The 18,745-nt window shown below is 45.5% G+C and overlaps 1 protein-coding gene across 2 annotated transcripts; it reads right to left on the reverse strand.

The window, feature by feature from the left end:
* Positions 1-10,202: 10,202 nt before the first annotated feature.
* SARAF (store-operated calcium entry associated regulatory factor) lies at positions 10,203-18,499 on the reverse strand. Of its 2 annotated transcripts, none has more exons than XM_075421532.1 (6): positions 18,384-18,499; positions 17,883-18,058; positions 16,255-16,645; positions 13,115-13,220; positions 11,000-11,118; positions 10,203-10,495 (listed from the first exon to the last, which is right to left on the reverse strand). In XM_075421532.1, exons 1-6 carry the CDS (start codon positions 18,463-18,465, stop codon positions 10,470-10,472), a joined length of 900 nt encoding a protein of 299 aa, XP_075277647.1. In that variant the 5' UTR covers positions 18,466-18,499; the 3' UTR covers positions 10,203-10,469. The 2 variants fall into 2 exon arrangements, with proteins under 2 accessions (XP_075277647.1, XP_075277646.1); XM_075421531.1 differs by having other exon boundaries at positions 13,115-13,223.
* Between the last annotated feature and the right edge of the window lie 246 nt (positions 18,500-18,745).

The raw sequence follows: 18,745 nt of genomic DNA on the forward strand, positions 1-18,745 counted from the left end.
GGGGAGGGTAACGTTGCACTCAGAGTTACGGTGGCACAGCCTAACCAGTGGTGCAGCTGCAGCATGTATCACTGTTTTTAAAAGGCGTTCTCATATGGGAGCAGAGGAGCTTGCACTGGTGTAACTGGATTTGGAGCGGTGTGGAACATCTTTCATCTTGGGCGATGGGAGGGTAGGGAATGGTGAGCCTGGTGTTTGACAGCAGAGCTCTGGATGAGAAGTTGCTTGTTAAGCAACAGCCGGCTGCTCTTTGCCACTGGCTAATTGACATTGACAAGGGATTATGTATGTGGGGAGGAGAGACGACGCAATGGGCAATTACTGGGTAAGAAGAAGAATACAGGAGGAGGAAGGCCCTCTTTGGAAACAACGTGTGGTTGTGCGGTGGGGCTTGGCTGACCACGCGTCCTCTACCTCGGTTTTCCCTTCACTCGCAGCAAGTCAAACTCCAGGCTACACACCTGCTCTCAGTAACTATCCCGCTGGGAAGAGTCTGGTTTATTCACCTCTGGTTCAGAAATTCCACCTAGATTTCCGAAACACCTCTGGGTTTAACCCACAAACCTCTCACCAGGCTTCCTATGCCCGCTGGCTCAGACGCGTCACTAGGCCGAACGCATCCAGGATGCTCTCCCCATCTTTAACTGAGCGCTTTCTTCCGCCGTCCCCTTCTTTACCAAGCCTTCGCCGCACTTTCCCCAGCACAGGAGCCGTTGCCTGCTCTGGCTACCTGCCGCAGCACAAGGCAGCGTTTAGCCCCGAGTCTGCCTCTCTGGAAGGGGTGTACCTTTCCAGTCCCAGGGACAAGAGCTCAGAGGTTGGACAGCAGTGAGGGGAGGGTGCCCTAAATCGTGCAGTGAGACTAAGATACATCCAGCATTAAATGCAGTGATGCAATAAAAGCATCCTTGCCGCTCACTTCGGTGCACAGGTTTTTTCCAGGCGACGTGAGGATGCAGTCTCGTTGTGTCAGTTCACGGCACTGTTCCCTCCAGCCCCGCGCTCCAACCTTCGCTGTCTGCACCAGCGCAGCCACACTGGGGGGAAAAAAGTTAAAACGTAGCCAAGATAAATGTATAAACTATGTGTCCTTTCCCCTTCGCCTCCAGTAATTGTTCAGTCAACAGAAACACTTGCTTCCCTCATTTCCCTGCAGCTATTAGAAGGGCTTGTTGTCTTTCCTCATCCGAGTAGGATGTGGTGTGGAATGGCAGCTGCAGCAGCTCAGAGCTGACTACCATGGGTTCAGGTGTTAAAGTAATCAGATGATGATCCAGAAGGCTCATCGGGAGATGCTTCTGGGTGGTGTTCAGCTGGAGGGAACCCAGATCTATTTCACTGGAGTGTAGCCTGACCACTGATAGTCCCTTACCAGAGCAGGGCCACCCAGCAGCCCGCAGGAGAGGCTGCTTCTGTAAGTTAACGGGTAGGGATGTTTAACGAGATGGAGGAGCCAAGATCCTGCTTCTGTTCTTGGTTCCGTCATTTCACAAATGTCTCCTGCTTTAACTTACACCTATTACATGAACATGGAATGCATGCTGATCCTCCAATAATTCCACGAAAGTTAGCGTTTTATGAACTACAAGTTAAACTTGATTCTCTAAATAGTTGTGTCTATTAAGATGCAATGAAAATAAAATATTTTTATTAGGATCTTCCTGTTCCACATAAAGGCTGAAGTGTCCTGTTTATTTATGATGAAACTGAAGAAAAGAGGAAGTACTGAAACTGAGACTGTCTCTTCTGCCTTCTGAGTATAACACTGTTTCACCAGCCTGAAATAATCCCTTAGAACCCGTGCAGTGTACCTGCGTTTTCCCAAGCCTGCTCTGCACTCTTCCCTGGAGTTTTACGGGCTTCTCCGCACCCTGAACTCGCGGTGATGCTGTGGCTTTCGGCGCTAGGAAAGCTGCACAGGGCCGGACACCCGTGTACCGGCTGGACAAAGCCCCCGAGGGCGTTTTTTGCCTCTCTGGTGGCAGGGGAAGCCGTGGGGCCGCAGCACGGCTTCCAGCGAGGTTCCACTGACGCAGCCGCACCAGCACCATACTGGCTAATGCCTAGATTCAAGCCAGGCCTCACATTTTATTTCAGATATGGAAAGTTCGGTGCTCTGAGCAGAGAAAATGTCTTCTCTGTTGTACCCCCTTTTTTTTAATGGGAAGCCAGAAAAAAACCCCAAACCCATCCCCCGACTGATAGCCGTCCGTCCCAGCTGCCGCTCCACTGATGGACGCGGGTGGGCAGGCAGTTCAGCCCCGAGCCCCGGTCGGGAATGTCTCCCTTGCCACCCCTCTCTTTCGAGTATCTCCGCGGCTCACCTCGGGCGAACAAAGCTCTGCCCGCAAGGTGAGAAAGCAACCGGGAAAACCGCATCCCACCCGCCCCGCAGGCGATGCTGCCGCCGGCTCTTTGTCCCAGCCTACCCACCCCCCCCCCCGCCCCCCCGCCCCCCGGTAAGAGGACCGGGAGTGCCTGGGGGGGTACGGTGCCTGGTGCGATCGGTTTCCTCTCCCAGCCCGGGCTGGGGCCCCCAGGCACTACCGCGGGGCAGGAAAACCGTGCCAGCCCGGTTCACTCTCCGCTTGCCAGCCAGCTCGCCCGCTCCGAGACATGCCCCATCCCCCGGGACATGCACTGAACTCGGCGGGCTTCGGCAGCAAGGCAAGGTGTTGGGGAAAAACAAGCTGAAAAAGCTTGTTGAAGAAAAATAGTGAAGAAAAAGCAAAATGCAAGCTCTGTCTCCTGCTAATAAAAGATGTTTCTTCTCCCTGCAGCTCTCACCTGGCTTTTTATGGACTGCTACGGCTTGATGAAGCTCCTACACATTCCCATCTCAGCTGGAAATGTGGACTGGTGCGGTGAGATTTGATTTGTTCAGATCTATGAGATTTGTTAAGATCTAGGAGATCTTAAGATCTATCATCCGTAGCTCTAGGTGTTATGTGACCACTATAATATAGCATGCACCATAATATAGCACAGACTACAGCTCCATCTCTTGAAAAGCAAACAAAGTATTTAATAATTGGCTTTTTATTTATCCAGGATGTTCAGTAAAAACAACGTAGTTGTCCAAAATGTTGACTCTGCCTTTTCTCCTGATTCCAGTGAGAAAACAGGCCACTTACTGAGATGGAGTAACGCGGGTTTTACTTCATCATCAAAATCCTAACATTAACCTTTCATGCATCAACTTTCCCAGAAGACAGGTAATAATGTTACCTGACCTTGACAAATTAACACTTGTTTAGCAGTATTGTCTGCAAAGCGTGAAGGTGTCTGAATGCAGTCAAAGCAGCTGCTTGTTCACATCATCCATCTAACACAAATGGCTGAGCAAGGGGCTGCCAACTATTGTAACTTTATCATGAAGTTTGGTCTACTTTTAAATCTTCTGCCAAGAACATATATTGGGACAGGAATGCAAAATACCCGTGTGCTTCTCTCCTTCCATCTACACCAGCAAACGCTCTAGTGCAATTACAGGGATGCTGTTTGCAGAACTGCAGTAAACTGTACTGGGAAAAGCGCTTTTCAGCTAGCATTACCCTTCTGTACTAGGAGGCTGTGCCAGGAGACTCGTCCTCGTAGGTGAGGATGTAAGAGCTGTCATACTGCCTTGGAGGAAAGCTCTGTCTCTGGTGGATGCCGTTAACACCTTCTGCTTCTGAAATTCAAGATCTAGGGATTTTTTGAGCCAGAAGTCACACAATGGCTTGGTTACCACTGTGTTGACTTTCTGAGAAATTGCCTAATCCTTTCCATCTCATGTTTGGTTTTGGCCTCTAAAACATGCTGCTGTAAGGAGTTCCATAAACCAGAGTGCTTGTATTTTGAGATGCATGTATCTCTGAGCTGGCAAGATTGTGAAAACGTACGGGTAGGCGACACATCTGGGAGGAGAGGAAGAGAATGGCGGGGATGGCCTGACCTGGCAGCTGAACGTATACGGTGTCTTCATAAGCCACATGCAGGCTGGAGGAGGATGCAGCTCCTTCAGCGTGCTGCAGCCGCAGTGTACAACAACACCCTCCAGTATGTCAGCTGGCTTCACGAGAGCATCCTGCATCCTTTTTCAGACGTCTCTGTTGCCGACCGTTGCTTGCCCTTGCTTCATTCGTCATTCCAGGGCATGAAACATTCCTGTAGCTCAGCTGTCTTTCTGGGCCTCTCCTGACATGCTGTCCAAAGGTCATCAAATACAATCTTCCCTCACCCACAGCCTCTCAGCCTGGAGGTCTGCCAAGCTGAGGCTAAGTGGTAGCACTCGTTGCTTCACGAGGCCTCTCAGGTGCTTGAGCAAACAAAGACTGGAGAGGAACAGATGCCTCGGTAGCATGTTCAGGCCAGAAATGCTCACCGGCTCCTGTCTGGCACTCCTTGCTCTCCCCTGCTCTTCTCAGGTTGAACGCTGTTAGAGATGGTTCGCGTTGTGTTTCTCTCTCAGCTGCTGCAGAAAGTGAGGTTTCTCAGCTATGCCCAAAGCAACTTTGCGGTGCAAAGGTCAGCATCTGTCCAAACCCTAATTCCTCTTTGGCAGCTGCATCAGCCGAGCTAAAGGGGATGTATGAGTATCTTGGGTAAAACTGCTTCAAGTGCAGTCTTCCTCTCGTCACTTCTGTTTGCACTCTTCCAGCTCTATACACATTCACTTAGTCACAGCCTAATCCCCCAGCTCCTTATTTATCAGGAAATAAATCCTTCCACCTGTTATGAAGGAGAGCATGTAGAATGAACCAGCCAAGCTTGTCAGGAGAGACACACACTGCACTGTGACCGGGGGGGCCTGGCTGGCTTTGTGATAGTCAGGATAAGGACATGGGATTTGCCTACATAAGGAAAAGAGCACTTCACTGCTGACAGTAAGTGTCAGCAGCAGATGACAATTTCTGCTGAACAGGATCTCCTTGACTCAAAAGCAAAGACAGGAACAACTTTCCGAGCTGTTTCAGCCTACTTTGAGCTTGATTTTGACCTCAATTTCAGAAACAGCACAGATCAGTTTGTTTCTGTCTATGCTTGCAACCACGTGAATTTCTGCACTGATCTAACCACTTCTTACTGCTACCCATTCTTTGCAAGCTGTGTATCAGACTACAGAGAGCCCCACACAGGTCTGACTGTACTGAACACCAAACCTGTTACAGTTCTAAGTCTCCCACTCTTGCTGGAGTGGTGCAGAAAGCACTGGTGGTACTATTCAAATCAACAGCAATAAAGCACTTCTCCGCCTGGAAAAATCATGTAGATACAGTATTCCCACAGTGAAGGACAGCTCTGCAAAGTTGTTCCACCTCAACATTTGATCTACATTCGTTATGCTTTTTTTCCCCCTCCCCTTTTCCCCTGAACCATAATTGTTTTCTGTCCATCAAAGCAGATGCAGCACATTTAGAGCTGCCAAATGCCATGAAAATGACTACAGGAGTTGACTAGGGGATGAATATCAGCAGCAAAAGGTGTTTTGGATTGCTGGCAATTCCAGTGCTGCCTCAATAAACACATCCCCACATGCTGATTACAAGGGCACAGGCAGCCAATAGAAGATGGCTAGCAGGGGCCACGATCTCAAGGCCAAGGCTCAGAAAATCCTGTACAATCACATCTGAATACTGTTGTAGAGCAAAGATTGTACAAGAGTCTCAGTGCCAGGGAAGTCAAGGCAAATCCAGTAAATCAGCAAAACTCCCTGTGTGGTAACTCAGAGAACGTGGTCTTTAAGCAGACGGTGATTTGTCTCCACCAAACTTCACAGCAGATAGTTTGATGACTGAAGCTGGCTATGGCACAGACAGTCCTCAGAGCAAAAGGTGTCAATGCATGTCACTAATAATTGCCCTTTAGGGATGCAGGATGAATCTTTCAAGGCCAGTAAAATAATCCCGATAGAACTGCTACCAGAGCTGCCCAGTACTTCCTGCTGTTGTGTGAGAAGAGCGAGCAGACAGGACATACCAGGGCAAAGGCTCTACCTGCAAGCCTGGCTTTGGCGAATGCAGGTGTAAACTTGCTACCCTCCATCATGCTTGCTTGCTGCCCTTTCTGTTCCTGGACTTTTCAGTTCATTCCAAGACACACTGCAGAGGGAAAGAAACATGGATGCACGGCCAAGTCCCTTTCTTCTGCTTGGCACGAGCATTGTGGCATTTGTAGCAGCATCTGACACCTTTAAACACACATCTGCCCGCAGGATTTGCAACGGCATGCCCGTGGAGCGGCTGAGCGAGCACATCCTAGGCCAGCTTCCTGGTTACATGTCTTAGTTATTCCTCAGGTGGGATGGAGAGGATGTTTCCAGGTCTTCTCCATGCTGCCAGTTCACCAGCCGTTACTCTGCTCCAGTCACCAGCTGCCAACAACATACCCTCAACAAAAAACTTCTCTGACAGAAGGCTGAAAAAAGTTCTTTTCGCAGACATACTGCCCCAAAGGTCAGTGCACAGCCTGACGGTTTGCTCCCTTGACTTCATCTCAATCTACTCCAGCCATTCCCAGCTCAATGCACTTTTTGCAAGCGCTTGTCACTTCCTTACTGACAGAGCACCGACACTCTGCAGGAACAGAGGGAACTGTAAGATTGAAAACCATGGGAGATAAGAAATACAGGCCACAAAGGGAGTCTGCTGATTTTTTTCATTAGCACTGGCAAAACACAGCTGCAACAGAAAAGGAGATGTCAGAGACCAAAACCCACTGTAGTTGGACAGGATATTGGGAAAGCAAGAGCATCAGCTGCAGAGGAAGGCTTCAGCAAAACCTGCTGAAGGATACGGAGCCCCTCCCAAGCAGCACCTAATCCTGAACCGCCCCGATAGATACGGAAGCAGAACAAGGGACCTGACAGTATGTTTCACTACACACGAGACAAGAGCCTTGTCTGTCACTACAGACTGCACCTCCATGAGACAGTGTTGGTGGGGTTTTTTTATTATTTTTTTTGTGGTTTTGCTCATATACTTTGCTTTGGAGGCAGCTGGGCACTTTCTGGAGCAGCAGCACTAGTTGATAAGTACTCTGAAAATATTAAGAACTAACACCGATTTGCTTTACTCAGGAGAGAGAAATGCAACACTTGCAATCGGTGCTAAGTGGGGAACAGTCTGTGTACAAATACTGGATTTTCAGCTTTTAGGTGGCTGTACAGGCAGACAATGCCCACTAGTTTCCAGCAACTTCTCTGTGCAACAACTCCTAGTGCTCAAAACTAAGCCAAGTTGCACAATTTCCCTTTTTGGAACTTAGTGATGTAAAGTGATGATCCTGGAAGATTTTTTTTTTTTTTTAAAATCTACCATCTCAGCTTGCTGATAGGTTTAACACACACCTTGCACCCAGAGAGAAGAGCAGCTGCATAGCATGACAGTCTGCAGAACTAGCCAAGATCTGAGCTGAGAGTTGAATCATAAGACAGAGTGGCATAGAGACAACTTATCTCTGTGCATCTTTTTTTGTTTCATCACATGCTTCAGGGGAAGTCAGCTGTAAAACCTGGAGTTTCATTCCTGTAATAAGCATCAGCTTTGTGTGAGGATGTAAACCATATCAGAACATGAGCAGAACTAGTCCACATGCCAAGTAGAACTGCAATTATCCTACAACAACATTTAACAGTTCAAGTATTTACATATGCCTTGCAACTATGAAGCTGCTGCATAGATGCTGCCAAAACCCTGTCCAGGAGCAGAAGGAAGACTACGACATTCAGGAAGGAAGCTCAAGGCCTCTCAAGTGTGAGCTCTAGGCTGCCTTCCACAAGTTATTTTCATTGAGGAGCTTCACCAACATCCTCGATCTTTGATCAAGGAAACTTTGGTATCAGAATTTGCAGGCCTCCATTTAACCCTGCATTACACAGCCAAGAAGTTGAACTGCCTCTGTCAGCAGCAACATGTTCTCAGCAGAAGCAGCAGATCCATCAGCCGCTGTCCCAGCGTAGAGTTTTGCTACATCCACAACCTGGAACCAGCAGCAGTCATCGCAAGCTTCTTTTGAAAGGTTCAGCTAACCAGCATGTAAAGCCAGGGATGCACCCACGTAGCAGAGCTTTTCTGCAGACTCAGAGAAACCCTGATTCACAAGAAATCCTCCATTTCTTTACATGGTTCAGTGTTTTGTTATTGAAAAACCCGATCAAGAAAACACTATTCCCAGTATTGTTTTATTTTTCTTGAAACAATATACAGCTTACCAGCTCTGCATCTGGGGGTAAAGGATGTTATTACACCAGCTGGGAAGCGGGAATATGAGACACAGACAACCCGGACAAAACAGACAGCGCTATCCCTGCAGGCCTCAAGATAGCACTTGAAATACAAGGGAAGGGCAAAAATATACTAAAAACAGATTCAGAAGCTATGGTAATTCGTCAGGTTTATGCATCAAATCACACTTGTGCAGAAACTATACATAGAAATGAAAGCACTGTCCGAGACATTTCAAGACACATCATAATTTAAGAGGAAACTTCAGCTTCAAACTACTTAGTCAGCAAGAATCCAGTTTCATTGTTATGCAATTACCTGGCAAAGAGACTATTGACTGTGACAAGTTTCAGCCTGAATACACTTCGAAATAAGTAAAAACTCCACATTTAAAATACGTTATTTTGCTGTATTTGGTCAAAAAGATAAAGACTTTTCATACAAATGTCCTCATAAAAGGTAAAATTTTCCAGTAGGCCAACAGTAAGGTCTTTGGCATTTACCTGCTTTCCAGGTTGATCGAGCAGGCTGTTAATGAAGGTATTTGTCCCCAATCTTGAAGCAGCAAACCACCTTTTTATCCTGAAGTTAGCAATTTTGTCAAGATTTTTCACGTTTTCAGCACGAGCTCTACACTTAAGTAGTTTCTGTTGACTTCTTAAAGATTTCTATGTAGTTTTTGTTGTTACTGAAACCAGATGTTGAACTTGGGCATCATCATTTGAGCCAGTTATTTCCTATGCTCATGAATGGAGATAGTTGCTTTTTGATAAGTAACACTGAAGTCACTTTCCTAGACTAACTGTACTGCTAAATCTTCTTTGGAGGTGCAGCTTGTATCAGCAAAACAGTGCTCTGCTTTTACTGCAATAGTTTACATCAACTCTGAGACACGGTATCTTCACAAGGATGAAAGCTATGCTTCTCTGACTGCTGCCAGCACAGAAGAGCCACGCACACACTTCTAAGCTGTATTAGGATGGCCTCTGGAGAAGGCCTGGTGGTCAAGCAGCCCATTTTTCACTCTTCCCCTCTCAATCCTCAGAATTTTCTGTATTTTTTTCAGCAATGCCTCTCCCAGGGCACAGTCAATCACACAAGAACTATACAACATTTCTCAGAGCCCCAAAAATAACATTACAAAACAAAGCAAGGCCTCTCTGCTTCCCACTCTTTGCCAGCACTTTGTTTTTAAAAGGTACATTTGGGAAAGTTCACATCCCATTAGACATTCAGTTTTCTTTCTTTGCTTAGTCTCAAGGCCTGCTATGTTCTAGCGATACCACCAGCTTTGGGTTAAGCACGCTCCCTTCCCTTTTCCAAGGAGCACCTCTGGTTTACTGTGTTCTGGACATGTCATCCAGCAGGACAGACAAGGGCTGAGACATAAGCCAGTTCACATCAGAAGTTTACAAAGCATTGCCACCATCCACTGTAAAAAGAAAAGTCTGGAGCCTCAACATGGGCAAAGTGTTTGTAGCCACCTGCATTTAAATGACCTCTGTCTTCCAGAAAAAAAGTCCAAATTACAGAAAGACCCTCTTGTCTCATTTCAGGTTATTTTTTTTTTTTCATAATTCATATACAAAGTCACCCAGATTTGCACAGCCACTTGGATAAACCCTAAAACATGGAATGTCCTCAAATCTGCAAATTTTGGCTCCAACATCCACATAACACAGACAAATATTCTATTAATGTCAGTCTCTCTAGTTTTTTCTCTTTTCTACAAAGGAAAAGCCCCAACACCCATCTGAGTGGCTGACTGCACTTACAGTAACAGCCACATGAATTTTACAAAGACGAACAAAAATAGCTTCAAAGAGCAGCACCCCTTAAATATCAGGTGGATTACACACTAGGCCTTTCAGGTGCTGGACCACCAAGAAAAAGAAATACTCAGAAATTCTGGATTAAACGAAATTAAGCCCAAAACGCAAGTAAGCTACTTGCTTTCAAAATCTGGTACGGTTACCACTGTCATACTATCTCGAGGCACTGTAACACCATTTTTCTTAACTTGGATGACTTTATTTTGTATCTTATGAGAAGCTGCTGTTGTGAAATAGTGGATGTTCCAGCACCTGTAATACCGTAAACAAAGAATGAGAATCCACATTTCTACAGGGAGAGAGGAATCCTTTGCCTAGTTTGTCACACCTCTTCTCATATCCACTTCTGATAGGAACTACTACTAACAAAAAAGTGCTAGCACACAGGAAGATTTAGTTCAGTCACTCAGATGTAATAAGGTCAAGGATTTCATCTTCGTTTTGTGCCCCCAAAGCCTGCAAAGAAAAAAAAAGTGTCAGCTCCACCACAGCCTTTCCACTGGGGTCTCCCCAGTTCTAGAAAGACTAAAGGTGGTAAGCGAGATGAGTTAAACACATTCACGTGAAATAGAACAGCAAGCAACTGTAGAGCTGACTGGCCTGAAAAACACTCTATTCTTGTAGATTAGACAACCTGCTTTCTACAAAGAAGTCATGTTCGTACATGTTTGCTAGAGAAGGGCATGTGTAGTGTACACCAAAGGTGACAGCCTTCAACTAATGCACCTTGTAGACAAAGACAAACCCAGTGCTGGTGGTAGCACGCCCACTGTAGGCCTGTGTGGAGTTTCACACCCCACAATGCTGCCCTGCTTCCATAGGAAACAGAAATAAGGGACACACCCATCTGTACTAAGTGGTAAAATAAAGAATACTTGCTGAACCTCAACTAATATCTGTGTGTTTTTGACAGGTCAAAGTCTTTCAAGTTTCAGGAGGTTAAAAGGTCTTTTGCCTTACCAGAAGCAGTTCTTGTTCCTGAACTGCTACCTTGTGTGGAATTGCTTGACTGCCCATTCATCGGAGGTGCAGCTGTGGGATCTGTCCACATACCGTAATACGGGGAACGTGGCTGTGCTCTGATGAGGAACAGAGTAGAAGAAAGGCTTCATTAGTGCCCTTCTGAGAAAATAGGGAATTGCCATTCCAAACAGCAAGACTGCATCTCTGAAGGAAACCTGTAAGCAGGAAGCTGTTTCAAAGCTGGAAATCTCCCTGTTAAACGTAATTAACATGTTGAGAGCAAGAATACCCAGTGTTGTCACAATGACATCTGTAGACTTCCAAAAGGAAGTTAAACCTCATTCTTCAGGATAAACAATTCTAGCAATTGCAAATGAGGAAGATTTTTCCCTCTGGAATTCTGACCTTAGATTGTCAGACAAGAAAGTAGATTTGACATCTGAAAATTAAATGCATTTTAATATCACCTATGTCCCAGCCATGTAAGACAAAAGAAAACATCTCTCTGTTATGTTAACTATTTTGAAGAGGTTGTATCAGTAAGACTAACATATCACAGCCTTTGACTCACTGATTTAAATTACTTGCTTCTACGGATATGGAATTTCCTGCTGTTGAAATTTACAGCTATCTCACTTCTCTGGCACCATCATTAAGGCACGCTATTTCAAACAACTAGAAAAAGAAGTGGACCAAAGACTGTTTGAAAAAAGAAGCCCAGATTAGGAAGCTTGTTAGTGTATTTGGACTTAAATATTCAGTTAACCTCTAATATTGAACAATAAGAGGTGGCTACTGAAATGGGAGGGTAGAGGTGGAGTGGGATGTGGAAATCAAGGAACAAACCTGTATGTAGATATTACAAATACAACGCTTAAACACAAAGGTTATGTATTAAAGACTTAAATATCATATCGATAAAACCTTTAACACGTTATACCTTTTAAGAATTCTTAGCAGGGTTAATATAATAAGACAAGATCATAGAATCATTTTGGTTGGAAAAGACCTTTACGATCCTAGAGTTCAAGATAAGACCTTTCAACCTCTAAAGCTCTACTCAAAGTGAGTTTATAGACAGTTTCCACTGCTGATGGCACCACTGTGCCAGTTTCATCTTACTTCATTCTATGAGATCAAGACTGCACACTGGATACTACAGAAATTCTCTTATGCCCCAAGCTTTTACTTCCTTAATAAATAGACAATCCTGATAAGGCTTCTGTCACTACAGAAAAAAAAACTTTACAATGGAGAAACATGCTTTAATGCATCCCTGTCCACAGGATCTTACTCCTAAACTTTCAATATAAAAAGCTATATGTGGTTATATTTAGTCTGTTGTATTTCTGCATTCCTACAGGATTAGACTTGACGCACATGCAGTTATTTGGTAAAGAGGAAACTGCACAGACTCTAAATATTCCCTGCAGGAGCCACATATTTTGTCTAGTGAAGCCTAAAACGGCAGCAATTGCTCCCTTTAAACTGTTTATCTAAAAATGATGTATTTTAAATGTTTAAAAATGTTTAGCAAATGTGACCAGCAGATGTTTACTCCAGCACTGACACTGCTTTTGAATGCGGTTTGTGCTATGTTTTTCCAAAATGCACCTTACATATGACCTACAAGTCCTTTGGAAAACCACACCTCTTGGATTTCCATACGTGGGCCATTAGAAGACTGTAGATTAAAGGCTGTTTAATTTGACCGCACCAAGAACCACAGAAGAATAGCTGCCATCCAGACTGGCTTTACAAGAGACCTATCTACAGGAGGTTTTACGCTTAATATTGTTATTTGTGTTTTAAGGCAGTCTGCAGATGGACTGTTTACCACACATTTTAGATTTGCAGGCCATCATGCCAGGTGAGAGTAAACAGCTAAGGCAGAATGAAGTACCTCAGTCCTCCCAGTTGTTCTCCCCCAGAAATACATTTGAAACATCTCTGCTGCTGGACCTACAGACTGCTCCTCAAAATTGTTCAAGCTATGATATCCTACCTGTTAGAACAACACAGGCCTGAAAGCTTAGAAACAATGTAAGCATAGGATATGGCATACCCCCCGAAAGCTTAAACACTTAAAAACTGACAGCATGCATATTTTACCTGTGACTGCCAGCCAAGTAGCCTAGCAAGCCTCCTGCTCCTAATCCAGTCCAAAATCCTGGTCCTGAATTGGTTCCATAATGGGAATGGGTATCAAAGCTGTTGCCTTCTTAAATATAATGAAAATGGAAAATGTATCAGTTAGTGGCACCTAATCCTCAGGCCAGCTGTTGCAATAAGACTCTCCCCTGTTAAAGGTAACAGAAAATTAGACAATCAACAATTTACTGAAATCAGGAGGAGTTTATCAAGTTTAACTTGAAAAGCCTCACAGTTCAGAAAGCAAGAAAAACCAGACACAAACACTAATATAAAGAGTTTCATGTCAAATATTAGCTTCCACTCAATCTTACAGCCCTTATGTTTGCAAAACATGGCAAAGAGTCCCTGCCTGCAGATTTATAAACAGGCAAGGTAGATTAAAAACAGAAAAGAAAATCAAGAAAGAACAATCTGCTCAAGGTCACACAGCAGGCCAGAAGCAGATGCAGGAACAGAATCAAGTGCATAAGACTAAGCAGTGAACTAACCAGTAAGAGACACTGTTTCTAATCTCACTCAGAACAGCTGCACATTTTGAGTAACAGTGGCTCAGTCTAATGACTAACATTACTTTGTACTGTTTTTGGTAATCCTAGCCTGGTATTTCTTATCAAAAGACATGCTAACTGCAATCACATTGCAAAGTTTATTATGCATGAGTCACCAAAGCTTGACAAATACCTTGACGAAACTGCAAGCATGTCAAGTGGGTTGTGGGGGGAGGAGAGTCACACTTCTACATGTGACCTGCGTAAAATGAAGTTCTGACTCAGAACCAAATGTTTTCCATTTAGAAACAAAAAGAGAAGATGCAAAACCAAAGCAGAATCATTTTCTGGTCTAGAGAAAAACACAGATGCAAAAATAAGCTCAATCACAGGTTTAACACATTAGGAAGTGTAAAAGGCAAGGACTGAAAAGAACTTTACGGTCTCCCCGAAATATGCCCACCTAAATAAGCGGACCAGACATTTTATATGCAAGTTATACAGTGTCTGGCTTGTCTTCAAGCTGGTGTGGACTGTCTGAAGTCATGGAAGATAAAAAGAATAATTTAAATAATCAGTTTCAGTCTACATTGGATTTGATGCTGAATTTAATTTTAAATGCATTGGGAGAAAGATAAACTCTCACTGGGATAATATACCCATTTTACTGCGCTGCTTTGGAACAAAAAATATGGCACTTAGTTTACTGTAAAAAACAATGTCAACCAGGGAGATGAACAAACCATGGCTGAACACTGACTCAGAAAACTGAGTCATTTTTTGTTGAAATATCTAAAGTAAACATTAAGGATCATGTCAAACCAGTAAGATAGAAAAAGTAGAATTCAATTAAGATAGGCTAGCTGAACAAGTTTCAAAGAATGCATTCTGCAGACTAAGGGGATTTAAAATGAGGCAAATTAAATATTAACAGCAATAAGAGAACGACACTGAAAATCTGGACAGTAACAAAAAACAAAGGCTAACACATTCCTGAAAAATGGACATAAACACTCAAGATGCACTTTTGCTCTGCTGTTGAAATTTAAGGCAGATGCTAAATGCATGAAGTAGCATTAACACTTGATATTTCAAAGCTGGCTCCACATTCAAGAGTTTTCCTGCTTACTCTGCTTGAAATCTGAGGAGAAATCATTGACACAAGTTATTAAACATATGATGAGTTACGTCTTTTATGGCTCCCAATGTGCCTTTTCAGTAATAAACAAGAAAGCATCTTTTCAATGCCCTACCCTTGCTAGATTTCAGACTCCTGCAATGAAAAATGCATTGGTGCAATTAATTGACAAGGAACAGGTCAGAAAAAAGAAACTCCTCACTGTTTCGCCTGTGCCCAGTACAACAGCACCCTGTCTTACGACCCAGGTTCTTTGTAACTACCACAGTAACACCAGTGGCACGTGGCATGCACGCACAAAGTCACTGACGCACAGGCAGCATAAACAGACTGTCTCAAGTCTGAAATAACCACATGGAAACCAGTCTGCAAAGCTACGAGTAATGCAGAAGCAGAACCCCTTTAACTTTCCGCTGCAGGTCCATCTGAAAGGTTCTGCTGCACAAGCCCTGCACAAGGGTATCCAAAAGAGTTATACTGGCACCCTCTGTTGGCCAAGCGGCTTGGGCAAACCGGGAAGAAACTATTAACTAGCATTACTAAAAATACAAGCTTCTGACAAAGTAAACTTAATCCTTGCTATTTACTGACTTGGTAAGAACCCCTTCTCTATCTCACAAAAAAAAAAAAAAAGATGGAGATCATGCAGCTTGTCAGAATACAGTTTGAGTTCCAGCACTGTGAGCATCTGACATGTCCACAGGGTGAAACAAGTTAGTTAGATACCAGAAGGATAACGTTTATTTTCCTCAGACACTATGACTGTCTAAGGCAGTCCACTTATTAAATGACAAGTCACCGGTTTCTGGGAAAAGTACATCTTGCCTAGCAGCAGCCTTGTTGCTGCTTGTACAATTTCCAATTTCAGATGAAAGGCACCACATGAGATTCAGGTGCTGCACTTGTAGCAATGGTTCACAGACACCGTTCTCTGCTCTGGGAACCAATTCTTTCAACCCCTGGGACTGCACTGAAGCACCTGTTGAGTATCATGTACCAGTCCTCTGTTTAACTCCATCAACTGCTTTGTGAATAACATCAGTGGTCAGACAGCCCAACAGCTGAAAGACCCCTCTGTAAAGTTTCAAAGCACTTCTTTGGCATGAGTTTGTTTCTGCCTGCGCAAGACTACTCTCTTCTGGATTACTTATGGAAATTACTCTTCCCTGTCACAATACTCATATTTCACAGAGTATGAAAAGAATATTTGCAGAGCACGGGGAGACAGATTTTCAAAGGTTCAAAGGGCAGCTTGCCACACAGCCTAACCTGAAAGCCTGTGGGAAACCAGGTTCTTATTTTCACTTTTGGACAAAGAACTGAATGCAAAGCTGGCTGGAGGCCCTGCAGCCAGTTTAGGAGAGTCAACGGCCAGTGTCTTGGTTTTAAGTCTATCCCACCAACACTTATTGCGATAAGACAATACAACCCTGCTTGCTCTTTTGAGTACTATAAAAGGCTGAGTGCCCTACCTGTGAAGCTGGACTTAAAACCAGGAGGAGGTGGTGCCTGCTGACTCTGCCAGGAAGACCCAGTGAATCCATCTCTGTCACCAAAACTCTGCTGAGGCTGCTCGTTACTGAGGAAGAGCTTGTATACTCCAAAAGCAAGAACCAGAAGAACAATTACAACAATCGCTCCAGCACCAGAATCAGAAGACTCCTTCCTTGACTGATAATAGCCAGAGCCAAAGCTTCCAGAATTCTTCACCCTCCTTTCACCTTCCTCAGTCAGGTCTAGCCTGAACAGCAAACCACAGGAGCCTTTTAAGATGTAAGGATCATCTGGATAATCGTAGCCTTCACAGTTCACTTCAATTTGTCCAAAACGCTGGGTATTTTCCAAGTCTGCTTTGCACTCCCACTGAAAAAATAAACACAATACAAAGTAAAACCTGCTGCTTCAGAGACAAAAATACCAGCCTGCTTCCCCAAATATTCTCCGAAGTAAAGCTGAAATTGCTAACAAATCATCTAAAAGGCCACAGGGTAAGAGATTTCCAAACAGTCTTATTTTGAAAAGGATTAGGAATTTGAAATTAAATGAGAGTGTTTTTTAAAGTCCTAGAAATTAAAAAAAAAAATCTTACTTTTCAGAACATATAAGAGTTACAAGTCCAGAAGATTTTATTTTTCTTCCCTGAAAAGGTTTTTCAAGTACCCCTTCTTTAGGTATAAGAATACTTCTAAGAGTAACCTCTACTGTGTGCAACAGCAATAAATGCCTGTCCCACAAACTGGATGGCAGCTACAAGAATATAACACGGAAGCCTGAAATCCAATGCACCTGATTCCATTTGTGTCCACACAGAAATCAACAGAAACTGGGACATACAGATACCATTAGGCCTTCATATGCAACATTTAAGAATCAGACTGCAATTCTGCAGCTGATCATATGCAGATTTCTCAGTCTCACATTTCCTTGAAGAATCTGAACTTAGATATCACCTCTAACCACAAGTGACACATTTTGGAATGGAAAAAAAAGTTGCTTCTAGCTTAATAATTCAGGAGAACAGTACCAGGTGTCGATTCAAAGTTGACTGTACTTTTACAATACTGTATTAAGCAATTATCTGCAGCTTTGATTCCTTGTTAATCTATTGGCAGATGCCTAGGTAACAGCTAAGGAAACAGAAATGCATGTCTGTCTGCCGCAACACCTGACTGAAGTACTAACACACTGCGTGAAGTCACAGAAATCTGAACTTTAGTTTTTAAAAGGCAGAGCTGAAGCAATGAAAATATTTATAGCTCTTTCTAACACTAAAAACTGGGAATCCATGCAGCAATACCAAAGCAAGAGTTCAAGGGTTCACAAGAGTCTGGCTTCATAAACGAGCAACGTGTTAGTTAAAAGCCATGAAGGCTTCCTCTGCAGTGTTTTTACAATTATAGCCTCCAGGGATATTTCAGAGATACATCTACAGTAGCTGTGCAAACCCAGAAGTATTTAGGTGAAGCTGAAGTTGTCAAAGCCCTCTGACAGACAGCAAACCCGACTGACAGCCGAGCCCGTTACGCTTTCCTCCTTCAGGAGTCACCAAGTCTGGGGCAAGACGGCTTCGCTAAGCGTTTAACAAGCTTTAAACAGTTACCTGCACGTCGTATCCATCCCAGCCTCTGTTGTGACACTGAACGACCTCGGGGACGCGGGAGCAGCCGGCGGTGCCTCCCATGCACTGCAGCTGCGGGACGGCGGCGGCCCGCCGGGAGGCCGTGTACTGCCCGCGGTGCAGGGTGAGCGCCTGCACCTCCCGCAGCAGCACCCGCCCTGTAACGGCCGGCACACCGGTCAGACCCCGCCCGGGCCCGCTCCCCCCGCCGCGAGGGCCTCCCCTCAGCAGCGCGCCACCCCCGCCCCCCCGGGCGATCCCTCCCAGAGCGCCTCACCGCCGCTCGCCCCGCCACCGCGGCGGCACCAGCCGGCTGAACGGGAGCCCAAACCGAAGACTCGCCCCGGCGCAGGCCTCGCCGCGTCCCTCGCCCCCCCCAGGCCTAGGCCGCCGCTAAGCCGGTGGCGCTGCGCAGCGCTCGGGCCGTGAGAAGCCGCCGCCGGGAGAGGCAGAAGGGGCAGCTGAGGGCCCCGCGGGTCTCACCCGGCTGGTCCCAGCACCGCGCGGGGCCCGCCGCAGCGCACAGCAGGAGCAGGAAGAGACCCGGCCCAGCGGCAGGCGCCATGACAGCCCTACGGTGCGTCAACCCTCTTCTCCGGGCACGGCGCCTCTCATTGGGTGATCCTGACGGAAGGGGCGGGACCAGGAGGGGAGCTCGCCCACTGCGGGACCGCCCTGAAGCCCCGCCCTAGTGGCCGGCAGGACCAATGGGCGGCGAGGGAGCGGCGCGCATCGGGAGGGTCTCTCGCTTCGAGTGGCGGCGCGGCAGCTTCCCGCGCTTTGGGGAGGGGGCGGGGCTGACGCCGTGGGCCCGTCACGTCACGTGGCCGGAGCGGGCGGGCAGG

Source organism: Opisthocomus hoazin, chromosome 5, assembly GCF_030867145.1.
Source record: "Opisthocomus hoazin isolate bOpiHoa1 chromosome 5, bOpiHoa1.hap1, whole genome shotgun sequence".
NCBI lineage: Eukaryota > Metazoa > Chordata > Aves > Opisthocomiformes > Opisthocomidae > Opisthocomus > Opisthocomus hoazin.